The 17,718-nt window shown below is 39.6% G+C and overlaps 1 protein-coding gene across 3 annotated transcripts in view; it reads right to left on the reverse strand.

Moving 5' to 3' along the window:
- POLA1 (DNA polymerase alpha 1, catalytic subunit) overlaps positions 1-17,718 on the reverse strand; it is a 282,912-nt gene that overhangs the window by 89,547 nt on the left and 175,647 nt on the right. For all 3 annotated transcript variants that reach the window (XM_081042752.1, XM_081042753.1, XM_081042754.1), the window contains exon 35: positions 7,423-7,539. In XM_081042752.1, the coding sequence (XP_080898878.1) occupies positions 7,423-7,539 (117 nt within the window). The remainder of the gene's footprint in view (positions 1-7,422; positions 7,540-17,718) is intronic.

The raw sequence follows: 17,718 nt of genomic DNA on the forward strand, positions 1-17,718 counted from the left end.
TTTTCTGCACTCGCTTCACACATCACAGGGAGTGAAGTGCTCCCTGGAATTCGTGCACAAGCGTATCAAGAGCATGTTAAGCACCTCATACTTAAACTCGGCTTCCCAATCTCTGGCCTTCCTAACCTAGCAAATGCCCCTGGGGGCAAGGTAGTCCTATTTAGTAACTGTCTTCACTTTCTGGATGCCTTGCCCCCCATACCCTTTAATGGCCCTGAAAATCCGTATGTTGCTCAGTGTCTGTGCCCAGCCAATCACAGCTGCTGCTACAGAACGCATCTGCTCCTCTCCAAAATGCATCTTTTGCTACCTACCTGCAAATTCCGCGTCTGGGCCATCTGGACTAGATCCACGTAATGCTCTGGTCCAGGGGTTCTCACCCCTGGCACTACTGACATCTGGGGCTGGACCTTTCCTCGTTGGGGGGCTATCCTGTGCACTGTATGAGGTCAGACAATGAAGTTCGCAAGCTCATCCTAGAAAAACTGCTACATACCTCACTGCTGAATATCACTATGGTCACCTTCAAAGTCCTCCCCTTGGGAAGCTATGCAATGATGTCAGCACCTAGTCCACCCTTCAAAGCAATTTTGAAACTCTTTTTCTGGAATGGCCACCACAGCTGTCTTCGCATTACCCTTGTTGTCCTGAATGTCATCAACATGTGTTCCTTTCAATATTTCCTTTCTCTTCGGGTAAAGAAAGAAGTCATTGGGGGCCAGATCAGGTGAGTCGGGAGGGTGTTCCAATACAGTTATTTGTTTACTGGCTAAAAACTCCCTCACAAGACGGTGCCGTGTGAGCTGGTGCATTGTCGTGATGCCAGAGCCATGAATTGTTGGCGAAAAGTTCAGGTCGTCTAACTTTTTCACGCAGCCTTTTCAGCACTTCCAAATAGTAAATTTGGTTAATTGTCCAGTTGGTACAAATTCATGATGAGTAATCCCTCTGATATCAAAGAAGGTTAGCAACGTTGTTGTAATAAGTTCACGAACTTAATTATCAGACTTCGTGTGATGTTTAGCTGCACCCCTGGCCTCTACCCACTAAATACCAGTAGTACTCAGCATGACCACCATCAAGTTATAAGAACCAAAATGTTCCTTCTGGGGGAAAATCGCCCCAGCTGAGAAGCACTGCTCTAGTTTCATGAGGACTCCTCATCCCCGCCCCCCCGGGTCGTGTTGCTACCTTACTGATCAGGGAATGCCACCATCACAAAGCTGTGGGGGCCTCTTTTCCCCTTGTCCACTGGAGTGGGAAGTCTGTATTTCCTTACCTTCTCCATTAGAGTAGACGCCTATGAAAGGCAGGGCCTGTCTTCTGATTTCTTTGTGATTCCCTGTTTATCCACTGTGGGTGAATAAGAAATCCGTATATAATTTTCAAAGTCAAGTCACCCATTGTTTCTTTTAGGCCCATGGTTTAATAATTATTTTTGAAGTTTTAATTACTTAACACTTCTCAGCAAATCATGTTGCATTCCATGATTTATTACTATAGCCTGTCTTATCACTTAGTTAAGACTCTTTGGCCAGGGTCATTACACAGAGTCTTACATGCTATCTCTTGGCCAATTACCAAACTCATATTTAAGAAATGATATGACCTCGCTCCTTAAGCAACTGGCTGGGGTAAAATGAGTAGAAGCAAGCACATTCTTAACTATGCTGCTGCAAACAGCAGATCATCAAAGGAGGTAGACCTCCTGATTTCTTATTCCAGGAGCCAAAACAGTTATCAAACCATGAGACCATCAGCATCTGATCAGCAATGTTGTGGTTTTTCCCTTTGAGAGAAATCCCTTGTGGAGAATGATAAACTAGAAGCAAAGACAATTAGCAAGTGGGAGAACAATCCTATGCAAAGAGTGCTGATTACAATGGAGCTGTGTTCACCTGGAAGAAGGCACCTAGCCACTAGTGTGTGCATAAATGCACTTCAACATTTTAATCAATATTTTGGAAAAGATAAAAGAAGGAAGGCGAATCACAGCATCAGATCTGCAGAAGACAAAAGGCTATGCACATGGCAGAATCAGGATCCAAAACTCTACAATGGGCCACTGATAGGCTGAGCACAGCAAGTGGAGATTTCACACGGCTCACTGGAAGGTATCTGCCGCAGAGTGCTGGTTGGCCTGCAATACCCAGTGTACTCTTTGTCTTCAGTAACAAAAGAAAACCCTATTCTGCTCACGTGAATAATTTCCGGCCCATGAAATGGAAGCAGGAGTGTTGGGTAGGACTTCTAGGAAGGCTGCTCAAAGAACTGACTCGGCTGGGAGGCATACCCTTTGGACTCTGCAGCTTTTTCTGTCTTGCAGCCTCTGATGGCTTGAAGGAGTTTGTGCAGCCATCTTGGACCACACTGTGACCTTCAGGGTGGACGTCTGGCACTGCCGATGATGGAGAAAGACAAGAGTGGCCTGTGCCCCCGAGGTCACTGCAGAGCCACTGGACAGCCCACACCTGGATTTGTCACATAATACAAAACTAATGTTTCTTGGATAGTGAATTAAATGTCTATTCTAAGCTACTGTTACTTTTGGCCTCCATTTCCTTCAGCTCAGTACAATTACTACCTGTTACGGGTTGAATTGTATTCAGGGGCTAGAAGGGGAGGAATGGCAAGTGACACAAATGTTTTGGAAATAGATAGAGGGGGTGCAACACTGTGAATGTACTACATGTCACTGCATTCTGATGTCTGACAATTAGGTTCACGAGCTTGTTTTAACAACGTTGCTAACCTTTTTTGACATCAGAGGGATTATTCATTATGAATTTGTACCAACTGGACAAACAGTTAACCAAGTTTACTATTTGGAAGTGCTGAAAAGGCTGCGTGAAAAAATTAGACGACCTGAACTTTTCGCCAACAATTCATGGCTCTGGCATCACGACAATGCACCAGCTCACACGGCACCGTCTTGTGAGGGAGTTTTTAGCCAGTAAATAAATAAATGTATTGGAACATCCTTCCTACTCACCTGATCTGGCCCCTAGTGACTTCTTTCTTTACCCGAAGAGAAAGGAAATATTGAAATGAACACGTTGATGACATTCGGGACATCAAGGATAATACGACGACAGCTCTGATGGCCATTCCAGAAAAAGAGTTCCAAAATTGCTTTGAAGGGTGGACTAGGCACTGGCATTGGTGCAGAGCTTCCCAAGTGGAGTACTTCGAAGGTGACCATAGTGATATTCAGCACTGAGGTATGGAGCACTTTTTCTAGGATGAGTTCGTGAACTTAACTATCTGACCTTGTATACACCTGAAAATGGTTAATTTTATGTTATGTAAATTTTCCTCTCAATAAAAAAAGGATGAAAATAATTTAAAGGAAGGCTAGCATCTGGTAGGAGAAGCTGTATGTAGAATTTAGCAATCTCTGCATCAAAGAACTAGCACATTGAAATCACGACAGAGGGTAACCAATGACTAGGTACAGACGTTTAAGACTTTCCACCATAGTTCTAAGGTTCTCTTCCTGCACAATTCATGATTACTACCTTAAGAGAACATAGTAATTTTCATGTTTTCATCTTATGCAGAAACAAAACTCTCTCCCAGGTAGCCTGGCAACATTCTCACTGTCCCTAACATAGTAATCAAATCAACAATTCATTCAGCCACAGCCATTTGGAATTGTAACACATAATGTTTTAAGTTCATTGCTTAACCTCTCCCTTGAAGGCTAGCGTCCAGTTTGGTACACATGTTCCATTATAAAAGATTTCAACAATTTTACAACTAAGGATAATATGAAAAACACCAGAGGTGTCCCAAAGTAGGACTGGAAGTCACTTTACTGCTTTCCTCATAAATGGTCTTCAAGAAATTTAGTTGAATAAACAACTGAATAAAGGGCTCCACCATCGAGCCCCTGCCCCAGGGGCTGTACAATTTCACAATTCATTTCTAGCACGGCCCTGGGAGTTACACTGAGATGTTTGATCATCTCTACATCAAGAACGGAAATGTTAGTAAGAAAAAGTTTAACTAACTTAGTTTAAAATCTTAGTTCCAAAATGAAAACGAAACAAAAAACACTTTCTTTTTGGTGAATTACATAACACAGAATCCCCTGTGGGTTCAGATCACAGCTATACAGATTTGGCTACCTTAAGAAGTGAAAACCATGTCCTTAAAAGAAGGAGATATTAAAGTATCTATTCTCTAACTTGGGTCAGTCCTATCTTTATCACCAATGTGGAAAAGTGTTCTATTTACTTAGGAACTTAAAGCATACTTTAAAGTTTTCATTCCTGTATTTATTTGCATTTCCGATCTCACAGAGAATACCTGAAGAATGCACTATCAATAACCGGCAATTATACCATTAAATTCCCACGAATCTAAAAAAAAAAAAAAACAAAAACAACTTTACTGATTTTTTTAAAAAAAAGATATCTGAGAAGAGAGACACACCTAAAACCCTGGGAACAAAACTCTCCCAGCTTTCTTCTCATAACTCTGGCCACATGAGCCAGAAGAAGAGCCAGCTTTCATACTCCAAGTCAATTCTGGAAAGTACTCAAGCCAACTGCAAGCCAGGGCTAAATGAGAGCAGATTTATTGTGTGAGGACGAGAGTGGCACAGTAAGAGGCAAGTGCTTTACTATCAAACTTGAACAATGTATTTCAAGTCCCCACTAGTCAAGCATTAGGAAAGTCTAGTGCTTTTGTCCAAAAGATATTTACAAATGCCTATTTTTGCCCAGGTATCAATTTTATATAATCTAAGAAATGTTAAACTAGCTTTATAAATAAGGACGTGTCCTGTTCATTGATACGTCCCTAGCACCTAGCAAAGTGCCTAGGATATAGGTGTTCAATAAATAATTCTTAAATGGAAGTAATACATGATTGAGACACAGCAATCCAGAACATAAGAATCAGATAAGCATAATCCTGCAAAACTAACACTTTGGAAAAGTCTATGGTAATTATAACGATCCTGTCCATCACACCACTGATTTTGGAATGTCTCTGGACCAACAGCAAGTCCTCAAATAATGTCATTTTGTTGTAACATTGATGAGCTGCCGTAGGAACTCTTGTTTTTCTTTATTAACCCATGGTACACCTGGTTTCATTACACATCATTTTGCCTAAAGTTGCAGAACCTATTGACGATGTTAAGTGAGGACTTCTTGTATCTCTGGAAAGATGCAGCTTTTCCCTCTTACCAGGAAAGCCTAGGAACCTCGTAAATATTAAGAAATTCCCCACTCATCACTAGCGATTAAAAACAGACTGTGGAAGAATGGGCTCAACCCTACTGTCAAGGTGCCCATGAGGAACAGCTAAGGACAGTATCAGCAACCAGGATGCTGTGAGCCTCCTGTTAGCTCAGAAGGTCGTATTCTGAGCAGCGATATGACCTGAGGAGCTAAGCTATGAACGCTTCTCTCTGGGAACCTTGAGAAATGCCTGCCCAAAATGCCACCATTTTGAGGGCAACAATATGAAGGAAAAAGTATTATTTCAAAATGCCCGTGTTGGTTCACTCATTTTTAAAAAAGGATAATAAATGTTCAGAATTAACCTGATGTACTAAACTACTACCAGTCACAATCGCCAATGTTTACTGGAAGGTTCGGATCTACTATACACTTTCCTTTTACTTCCTCTCACCAAGAAAGCAATCATAAAACTGGCTGACTTTCTAAGAAGTAGTTCGATTTTCATTGAACTTCACTTGATTAGCTGGATGTTAAAGGCTCAAAGGCAGCACTGGTGCTTGAAGCAAGGTGATTCCCCTGGAGTCTACAACTGGATTGATGACTCACACTAAATAGACTTTTGTTCTCTTTGTGCACCTGCTGAGGCAAGTCTTGCGATGAGACTGACGTAGAAAGAATTAACTACAACAGCTAATTCTCACTTTGTGTTCCGTCGTTTTAAAACATCTATATTTTACTTTGCTAATTATCAAAGAGCTACAAAATTAAATCTAGAAGAAATATTTATGCGCATCAAATTAAACATAAATGAATAATAATGCCCAAATGCTGCAAAGGCGGTGGTAAAGCTGGTCCCCTCATCAAGTACTGGTTATAGAATCAGTTGGGATAACCCAGTAAGAAAGCAATTTGGCAATATGAATCATGACCATATTGTATTTATGCACTTTGATATGTACTGTCGATAAGAATTTATTCTAAAGAAATATTTCAAATAACAACAAAAAAAATAAGCAGGAAAATATCCATGACAACTTTCTAGTAAAGACATAGTGAAAGTAGCCTAAAATGCCCAAGGAGAGGAATGGTTAAATTTGCGTTTAAAAATTTTGGTACTGAAAGTTAAGTAGCAACAAACATAGATGCTTAACAAAATATGGTACAGAAGCATAGTTTCATTATGACTGAAACCATGTAAAACATATATATGGCTATGCAAAGGAACAAGGGAATACACAGTGGTGGTAACTGTAGTTTCTGACTTCTTGCTAAATTTTGTGCGATGATGATAGAGTACCTTAAATATTTTCCTGAAATTAGCCTGTGTACCAACCCTTTTCAGTGAAAAGATCTGAAGTCAAAACTTGGTTAAAGAACCCTGCCTCTGCATTATAAAAATAAGTAAGTGATAGGTTTCCTATTCTCTTTTCTCACAAATCCTTGGGCCAGATCAATTTGGAAAGTGAGGCACATTTCAGTCCTGTTTGGCAGGGTAGACTGCACATTATCATTTCACAGGTTCTGAGAAAATCTGCATAAGCCTGTTTAACTTTGACTGGCCCAGGGTTTGCTAGATGGACTTGACCACAAAACCCTCTGCACGGAAGACCTTCAAACATTCCTCTCCCCAGTCTGGGAAATGCTGCTTGGGCCGATGACGCACAAAGGAGGCCATGGAAGGAAGGCATCTAAATTACCAGGAAGATGTTTCCAGACTATGTGCTCTCCAGTTGGGAGTCACTAACGATAGTCCTATCCCTCAGGTGTATGAATTAAGGTCGAGAAAATGCGTCAGAACTACTGATCTATGGCTGCTTCTTAGAAATAATGGAATACCATACAAATAAAATAAACCCTTTAGGGTACCGTTTGGGGAGGTTTTCTGGCCCTCACAAAAGAGGTTCTGCTCTAGTCCAAAGATAACAGCAATTTTTACAAAGGAATGGTATCTCTTTACTGTAATTATGAAGTGGCAGCCAAAGAACTCTGAGTAGCTGATATGAGAACTAGTCAGTTTCCTTTTCAGACATAAATATAGTATTGTTCATGACATGAAAAAAAATAAAGCATACCTTTTTGAAGTCTGGATACTTAAAAAAATATGTGTGTGTGGTAGTAGGGTGTCTCTACAGAGCAAATACCAAATATCTACTTCACAGAGCTAAGGAATGGGCAAACATAGCCCCTACCCCTTCTACATAGTTCTGTAGCATTATGAGACCATTACCTCTGGTCGAAGTGTAGCTTTCATGCAGACTTGGCAAAGAGGTCCATTTCGGGAGAACTGAAGGGGAAGGCGCCGAGTTCGATTTCGACATGTTGGCTCCTCACAAATCAACCAGCCCTGGAGAAAAATGAAAAAGAGAACACTTCAGACCTCTCACCGCCATCAACGATACAAATGAAAACTCCTTTCGTTATCAAGATAGACTCATTTCATTCAAAACTTCCTTAGAGATTCTGAAATAGCTCCTTACATTTCTTTCCTGACATGTTCATTTGATGTATGCCCCAAACTTAAAAGTTAGGCAACTCATCGACTTAAAAAAACAAGTGGAAGAAGATGACATGAGATTCTATTCCCTTTTCTTAAAATACCACCCCCACCTGCCATACAAAAAAACACCCCCCATAAAAACTTATACAATCACATGCAGAATGTAAACCGAGAATTTTTAGTTCATTACCACAAATCATTACCAAAGGAAAGAATATACCACGTAGAGATGAATGACTTTCCCAACAGCTGAGTGATTATTGATTACTTAACTGCTGTGATTCGTTTCCTTCTCTGTGAAATGGGCACAATAGTACTTGCTTTACATGGTTGTGGTAGTGAGGTAATACATTTAGAGCGCTTAGAACGATACTTGGCATAAGAGAAACACTAAATGTAAGCAATTATTTCATGTAACATTAAAACATATTCTTTTACACGTTCTCTGGAGGCGTAAAATTGGCTGCCATGTTTTCAAGGACAACGTCAACTGACCACCCTTATCCAGTGGTTTCAAATAGCAGCTGCTCACTTCTCTGGCCTTTAAAATCCTCTTTGCACTTTGCTCCTTCAGTTACTCTCCCCTGCTGCTCTTGTATGAATTTTCTCATAGAGATATGATAACAATATGCCTGTTATCTTAAATCAGCATTATGTTTGCTATAAAACATACCTGTTAAACAAGGAAGACAAGACTTCACAAACGGGGCTGAGCAAACCTCAGGTGTTCTTATGAAGGCGTCAGGCTCTGGGGGCTTTAGTGCTCCATGTATTAGACATAATAAGCCTAAGGCACACTAGGGGGAAGCGCTGGGGTACAAAGGCGAACAAGGTATGTTTCCTTGTTTCACAGCACTCCCATTTGGGGAGCCGTAGGCTGGGACCGACCCGACTGTCTTTGCATCTTGGAGCGTTTGGAGAGGCGGAAATTTCTGAACTGGACTTGAAAAGTAGAGAAGTGTGGTAGGTGGAGAAGGCAGGAAAGACAACTTAGGCAGAGAGAACAACATGTGCAAAAGAGCGAAGGCCAGAGAGAACTGTATGACATGATTTAGAAAGGGATCAATGACATGTGTAAGCCCATTCTGTTTCTAGGCTGTTGGTCTTTTCTCGCTAGCGAAGAGCAGAATATACAGAGGGTGCCAAAAAAAAAATGTATACACATTTTAAGAAAGGAAAAAACTATATTAAAATTGTAATACTCAATATATACCGATAACAAAAGATGAATACAAGTCACGTTTGACTTCCACAGTGACAAGAGGTGCTCAAAGTGCTTAGCGTTAGTATAATTTTAATACAGTTTTTCCTTTCTTAAAACATGTGTACATTTTTTTGGTTCCCTCTGTATACACAATTGGTGCTTAATTACGTTAAGGACCGTAGTCTGCCACTCAGCGTGGCCACAGGGCGTTAACGGAAAACTACAGAATGTCTCCACTGATAGCTGTGCTGAGTGCCTTCTTTCATCACACAATAGGCTCTTCTAGGAAGTAACTCCAACCAAACTCAAGGGAAAGCACCCAAATCAGTTCTTCCAGCTCCATTTATGACTTGCACACCCAGAGAAAGTGCACTGTAGAATTTCTGACGAAAAGAAAATATGCTTCCTTTAAAGAATATAAAATTCATCTAGTCAATACATTCACAGTAAGCTTCAATAGGCAGAACTGTATTTTAATAGTTAATTTGAACTTTTTAGGTAGAGAGCCTCAAGGAGTCCTTACGAAATCTTTAATATTTGCCCAGAATTACATTGAATATTGTGGAGAATAGGCAAAGAGCTCCCAGATACAGAGTTTCAAGAAATTACAATCTAAACAGAAAAACAAGGTCCACACACTCAAAGACTAAAAGCAATTCGGTATGGTTCGGTTTTAAGTACCAAGTTGTATGGTACCAAGCCTAAATGCTCAATAACACAGAATGGATGGAGTCACATGGATCCCACCTATCTTAGACAAAGAACTACTACCACAGCAAAAGACCATGAACTAGAATAAAGAGACCAGTGGTGCAGAGTCACAGGCAACTGTTTGTTCCAATTCCTAGGGCCTATTACACATTTTCTTGATTTAAGGATACATTTTGATTCACATTTTAATATTTCTGAAACTTAGATGCATTTACAATTGACATGCACAGTTAAGGACGGATTTATTTATGTTTCCCTCAAGAAAGCTGTTAAGTCAAGAGTGCAGTTCACAAACGATGGCCCCTCAGAATGAAAGAAACAAGATCCTCTGGGTTAGCCTGTTCTAGGTATGGGGACTACTGAGGGGGACAGTGGAGCAGACAGCAGCAGCAGGTATTACATTTTAAATGCAGCCTATAAACACTAAAGGTGAGGCCAGTTGCTTCTGGAAGTAACCACGTAGGCATATTAATAAAGGAAACAGGAGAATTCAAACAAACCATGTATGAAAAATGCATGACTGGATGACTCCTTTATCATTCATTTGGGCTTGTTACATTTTATCTGCTATCTGAGGCTTTACACACTTTGGAATATGTATCAGTTAACACTGTCAACCACAGTTATAATTCATTCAATTCTAAACATAATTTTTAAAACAGTAAGCATATAGGTAACAACCACCATGTTGAGACAACAATTAAGCACCAGAATACAACCTGGAAGTTAAAACTATTTCCTAATTTTAAAAATATAATGCTCAATAAGCTTAAAGTTCTTTTCAGATGTTTTTGAAACTTGATTCCATCAATTTACTACAAGTTCATGATTCACTAGGTGCGCTGCCAACCAGAGAGACGCTCAATTGTCACCTCACCTGTTTCTAAAGCAAACACCTAACTCTATCTCTGACAGAGTTACTAACTAAATGTCCTTTCAAATCATATAGAAAACAGATAATATAATTTGTCTAGACTTCCTACCAGTTATAATTAACATGAAAGAGGTCTTTTCTTTTTTGTCACCTTTCTATTCAGTACTTATTTGGGTTTGTTTGTACTTACTATCTGTTAATCTCCCTTTACAAATGACAACAATAACTAGTGCTATTATGCATGGAAATTAAACACGCTGATAAGTGTGTGAAGGGAACTGGGGCTGAAAAAGATATTAGAAGCCTGTAACTCTTTATGCCTCTTGTTTTATTTTGATAATTAAGCTTTTGGTCATGGTGTATTTTAAACAAAACTCGTCTATGGGGAAAAGAGGCCCTGATCATATTCAATATATGCTTTGCTTCCATTCAATTTTGTCAAGTACATTTTGGTTAACCCTTTGTTCCCCCTAACAAATAATAACTGGCTGTGCAAAATCTACCTTTCAAAGAACATTTGTGTTGTTAAAAATAACTATGTTAGGTCTTTGAAAATATTCCATGATGGGGCAAATCTTACATTGCAAGATCTCATAGTGAATTTTACCTCTCATGGGTGATAAAAACAAAGCAAGTGAAAATACTAACAGTGTATAAATTCACTTTGATTTATCACTCACAAGGACAAAACTAAACTTATTTTCATTTCCCATGTTGGGAAGTACTGTGTTTCCCCAAAAATAAGACCTAACCAGAAAAATCAAGCCCTAGCATGATTTTTCAGGATGACATCCCCTAAACATAAGCCCTAATGCATCTTTTGGAGCAAAAATTAATATAAGACCCAGTCTTATTTTGGGGGAAACACAGTAATGTACAGCCCAAAGCTATGTTACCAAGTCAATAGAAAAAAAAAATTAATAAAGTGTAGTCCAACCTACAGAAAGGTTTGGGTTTTAATAAAAACCTCCAGAAGCACTCTAAGGATGCCTACCATCCGAATATGTCATTTTATTATGCAATGTCACACCTAAATGCCAAATTGTCATAACCAACAGATGTAAGGTCATTAAATTTTCAGATGGCTACCAAAATCATGTTTATAAGTAGAGGGTTCAAAAGAGGTGAAGCCAGCCTGTCCAATAGCAAAACAAACCTTTTCAAAAACATGGAAAGATCTATCACCTGTTATTTTAGTCTCAGCACCACTAATTCCTTGAAATCATTGTGTACAAAATTGTGTCGAAGGCTGATTGGTTCTGATTGCTACATTATATTTCTGAGACCTCAACTAAAATGGTTTCTGTTTGCACATGCTAAAAAGGGATCGATTGGTAACTGAGGCATTCCTGGTAGTTGCCCCTTAAACACAAACTTTTTAAATTTGTGTACATTTGTAGTTTTAGAAGGATGCATGCACAGAAATCATGCAGACCTAGAAATCTGATGCATAGGAGGCACTCGAAAATATCTTTGGAATATACTAGTCCCCCCTTATCCACAGTTTTGTTTTCCATGGTTTCCGTTACCCATGCTCAACCATTCTGAAAATATTAAATGGAAAATTCCAGAAATAAACGATGCATATGTTTTAAATTATGCACCGTTCTGAGTGGCAAGATAAAATCTTACACAGTCCCGCGCCATCCGCGCAGGTCGTGAATCATCCCTTTGTCCAGCATCTCCAGTGTAGAAGCTCCCTGCCCATTAGTCACTTAGCAGCCATCTTCGTTATCAGATGACTGTCAACGTACCACAGTGTTTGTGTTTCAGTCACCCTTATTTTACTTAATAATGCCACATTCACAGAACTTTTACTACTCTATACTGTTATAATTATAATCGTTCTATCATAATTGTTATAATTATAACAATTGTTATAATTGTTCTATTTTATTTGTTGTCAATCTCTTACTGTACTTAATTTATAAATTAAACTTTACCACAGGTATACACATGCAGGAAAAAAACACGAGCATATGGAAGGTTCGGTACTATCTGCGGTTTCAGGTAGCACTTGGAGTCTTGGCATGTATCCCTCATGGATAAAGGGAGACTTCTGTAAATGAATGAATACATGCAATAAAATAAAAAAAACACACGGGGAAGTTTATGGAAAATAATAAGGAAAGGGTCTAAATCTCACAGGAAAAAAAAATTCACAGTAGTTCTCATAGTTTTGAATCAAATATGTGGTGGCTCCTTCTCCCATTTCCAATCAGTCACCAAGTCTGTCCACTGGCCTTATCACCAACCTCACCCAGGCCCAGACTTCAGAGGTCATCTGCCGCTGTCGCCCCTACTTGGTTTCCGGACTCCATTCTTTCCCACATTCAATGCAAAAGACTGGCCAAGTGTAGCTTCCCAGGGCCTCTCCACTCTCATCTCCGAAGTGGATACCTTCCAGAGAGGACTAAGAATGCACGCTTTGGTCTGGCTTTCCAATCTTTACAGGCTCATTCCAGTCCTCCTTTCTCATCATTCTCTTACACACTCTCTTTGCCCCATCAGATTGGTTTTCTCACTGTCCTCACCACATTTTGCCTATTGCTACTTCGTCTTTGCTCATGCTGTAGAATCTCTGTCTACAATGCCTACTTCTCCAGCACTGTCACTCCTATTCCTCTCCTGTGAAATTTTCTCACCCCCCAGGGACATCTCCCTGTTTCCCAGCGGCCACTGAGCACACACTGCTTTGCACTGTCCCTGAATCATCTTACTGTGCCTCCCTTAACTGGATGGTCATGTCCCGAGGGAATGACCGGCTTTGGAATTGGCAGCGTCCTCCCCAGTCTCTAGCACAAAGGCTCACACTCGAAGAATACAGTATGGTTTCTCCTCTCCCATTTATTAATGGGTAATTTTGTATAAGTCACTGGACCTCTCTCCGAGCCTCAATCTCGCGCAGCATTTCGCCAATTAAGAGGATCAAATAAGAAAGCCCACACAAAGTTCCCTAAATATAAACTATCATTATTATCCTACTCATGCCTCCAGCACTGGGGAACACCAGTGCTGGCTACAGCCGACAATGCACTATTAAAGATGCATTACCAGGAAAGAGCCTGGTCAGTTTCCACCAGTTACCCCAAAATGGGGACTCACAATGATGGCTAACAGGTAAGATTAGGCAGGGCTGCATCTCAAGTTGATTGCAAAATAATACAACTATGAAGTCAAGTTAAGCGAAACATTCGTGTTCAGATGGCGGAATAAACAGTGAGGGAAGAGGAGGTGGTCTTTGCTTTATTTTGGGATTCACAAAGATTTTCCAGAGACAACACAGCACACTAATGTATGATCTAGTTTAAATTGCAATGGCTCTCCAGGAGAGCAGTGACAGGGTCACATGGCCAGGCCGACCAGCATGTGTGCTCTTACAGAGTTCATCATATCATTACTGTTTTTCTATAATGGCCTTAACTGATCCTCTCCCCAAATTAGATGCACTTTGAGGACACCAGACCCTCTTTTCACCCCAAACCATTTATAAATGTTCTGGGGTTCCCTTGCAGTCCCATTTTTATGCCATACAATTATCCGCAGCATAAAATGGGTCTTCTTATAGATAGTGCACAGTGCACAGTATGGGCCCACAGCTGCCTTTGAAGAATGACATGTTGTGATTTGGGAATTCCAGAAATATCAAAAAACAAATTGCTTTTTGACCCACATTTGCACCCAAAACTGTGAGAAATTTTTCTTAAGATCTCCAGGGGAAGTTTTAACAAGAACATAATTTTGCTTTTAAAGTTAAATCTTCCACACTGTAGCATGCTGGCATGTCAAAAAGTGATTATTAATTCTCAGAGAGGTGACAGGGTAGGAGATGAAAGTGCAAATCAGGAAAAATACATACATAAACTAGTCACCAAAGTTAAGACAAAAATATTTTTTTAACAAAATTATCAAATAAAACAGATGTGGAAAGTGCCTCGTCGGTCAAGGTACGAATTTTGAATATTATTAAAATTGATTTTTAAAGTGAGAAATCTCTTTAAATGAACAGTCACATGTCATTTCATCCAAGTTATTTGAAACTTATTGATCTTATCATTTGTGCAAGGACCAGACTCTGCCATCACTTTGCTGAAAGGATAATGGCGCACTCCCAAACTGTTATGATAGGTTAGATACAAACAGTGGTCCTCATTTAGACACATAGAATAGCACAAGTGGACAAATTCCAACCTCAGCAATTGTATATTACGTGATAAATTAGCAAGTTGGTCTGCTTTGCTTCACATCCAATCCAATACCAGAGCCTTGTTATTTTAATTTGCAATCAGAGGTTAAGCATCCGAAGACGTACGCGAGCGACATTAAAGGGCCCCATGCAAGCCATCTTCCCCTGCTATACTGTGAGAAGAAAAAGCCAACAATTACCAGCAATTTTATTTTACCACTGTAGGACAATACTAGAACAGTTAAAATTGTCTCCATGCAAGCAATCGGGGAAAATATACTTAAAATGACTTTATATGGAAAATTACATTTTGGGGGGAAAAAGTTCAATGGTGAACATGTATCCTTCTGTATGGGCAGCTACAAATCTCTTAGTATATTCAAGCCTATTCTGTCAAATAGTCTCCCTATTCATCCAACTCAAAAGCGAGCTACATTCTTAGGCTATAATAGGTCACAACTAAGTACATAGCACCTTGCTTCAAGAATAATTTTGCTTTGTCTGTCAACTGTCAACAAAGCACAAAGAGCTCATGCAACCCAGCCATGTACTGTGGACGTTAGAGATCTAACAAAATACAAATAATAAGAATACAAGATTTGTGAGCCGCCCTGCTTTCACTTTATAGGAGAAACTGAAAGCATTTTCCTCTCCACATTCCATTAATCTCTATTGAATTACAAATCTTTTCATAAAAGACTTTTATTTCCCTATGAGAAGCTACAAGTGACTTGGGGATGTAATATTCCAAACGCAATGAATGTCCGACTTTCCTAACATGAATGGTTATAAATGGATGTACCAGTTAAGGCATATAGTCACTTCAACAAGGAAAAAGAATCAAATGGAATGAGATGGCAAAATGGCTACTCTGGTGTTTATATTAATATTTTAGTGATGAAGCCTCTAAGAAAAATTGTCCATTACTCCCACTACTGTTCCTGCCTCTCACCGTCACCATGCACAGACACTAACAAATAAACTTCAAAAGTAATCTCAACGTTTAGTTTCATCAATACGTACCCAGGAAAAAAAAGACTGGAAGGAAATACTTTAAAATACCATCACTGGTTACCTCTGGGTGGTTTATTCTGTTTTTGAATTTTCTAAAATTTTTATAACAAGTGTACATTGTTTTTATCATCAGAAAATTATTAATGAGGGAAGAGACAGTTTTGACAAGCGCTTCCAATACAATCGAATCACTGGTACATCTGAAAAATAGCTGGGGCTGTATCACGTGTTTGGTTGTGCCAAGATAAATTTTCAGGGAACATGCTTATGAAAAAAGAGGCACACAAAAATTGTTTTCTCTTTAAAACAGTTTATACTACGTCAGAAATCTCAAAAACAGGTCAATTTAAGCATACAGGCAGTTCTCAAGTAGAAAGTGGCATGTATTAGTGGTATTAATTTATTAAATTAAGCCACTCACTGAAATCCACATAGCCTTCTATGGAATGATTTGAACACTTTTCCTCATGACGCTGGATCTCTGAAGGTAGGTAATAAATTGGTTTTAAAGAGAAGCACTTTGTTCCCCATGTCTCCTTCCCTGCTTTTATTCAGTGTGCCCGTGGAGCAGCTCACGTCCAGGGTAGGAATCAAATTCTTTAAAAATTCAATCAGGAAGACATGCTAGAACCTCATTATAAGCAGAGTTTCTTTTCTTTGCTCAAGTTCAGCAAAAAGTAATTGTTACTGTTTGTTTGTTTGCAGGCTAGAATTTATTGGTATAGTTTAATGGGATATGCCGCTGGGTACCAAACAACCAATGTTAAAACTGAACTAGAGAAGCAATTGCCTCAAAGGGCATCTTAAAATCAGAATGGAGTTCAAACCATCACCAGGCAATGTTTGTTCATTTAACTTTAATTATTTTCTCCTTGAGAATGGTACTAATGAAACTGAATATCTTTCATGGTTTCGAAGGGCTGTTTGAATAGTCTGTAAACAGAACTAAGGGTAGACGAGAGATCTGGCCAACCCCCAAGCCAGGGGGTTGCTAGGTGATGTAGAATGTAAACTCACAAACTTGTTAAGGTTTGCTTTGCTTTCAGGCCACTTTCACACACTCTCAAAAGTTTTGAGAATTGATTTTTCAGGTGGCCATTAAAAAAAGAGACCTCCCTTCTCTCTGAAATTCACTCCCCCCTCTGCCAGATTCAGAAGCAAAGAAATCCATCTGACCTTTGCCTGTAACCTGGGAAACTTTGGTTTTACATAAACATAGGATCATGTAGTTTATGAATGCCTGTCATTTAAGAAACAAATCCACAAAGGTGAATTTTAGACATTTCTAATTTTTTCCTTATTCCACTTGGAATAAAATTAAGATTTCCTTCCAGAGAAAAAGATGTGGAAGCTTAGAGGACGCGGGGCACAAAAACCAAAAGCCCATGGCAAATACCTTAGCACCGATTCTGTGAGTGACAAGCCTTTCACAGTTTAGCCACTAGCGCCTCTCTCCTGGCCTACACCAAGTCTGACTGCCTGTGAGGCTTCTCCCTCCCGCCTCCTCCCCCAAGCCCCTTTTTAAGTAGCTGATCAGAGATTGTCCAGTAAGAGCACTTTATTAGATCATCAACCAGAGGGGTTCACAAGTACTGAGAGCAATGGGCTCAAATGCGGCACATCAGTTTAATAGACCAGGGGCTACTAGTAAACTGCACATACTGCTGAGAACTTTCCATGCACTGAACTCTTGAAAAAGCACCGTCTCTCCAGCTTAAATGCAGCTGCCTCTTTCAATGCCGCAAATGGGTAAATTTGACAAAAAAGCCACCATTAAGACTACATGAAAGGCTCAAGACAACATCCTTTCAATGCTTTGTACTTCAGTAATCAGATGTACTTACTCACCCCCTCCCCCAAACCCGATCAAGAACTATTTCTGAATGGTAGGAAATAATTCCACTTTGTACATCTTTTAGTTAATCAAGACTTTCTATTCAGCAATTTGACCTTTTGTTCAAAACAGGATTATCAGTTTTTTCGCCAGTTACCAAGGGCGACTCGCATGGTGAACATAATTGCAATAATTTGCAAAAC

Source organism: Rhinolophus hipposideros (assembly GCF_964194185.1).
Source record: "Rhinolophus hipposideros genome assembly, chromosome: X".
NCBI lineage: Eukaryota > Metazoa > Chordata > Mammalia > Chiroptera > Rhinolophidae > Rhinolophus > Rhinolophus hipposideros.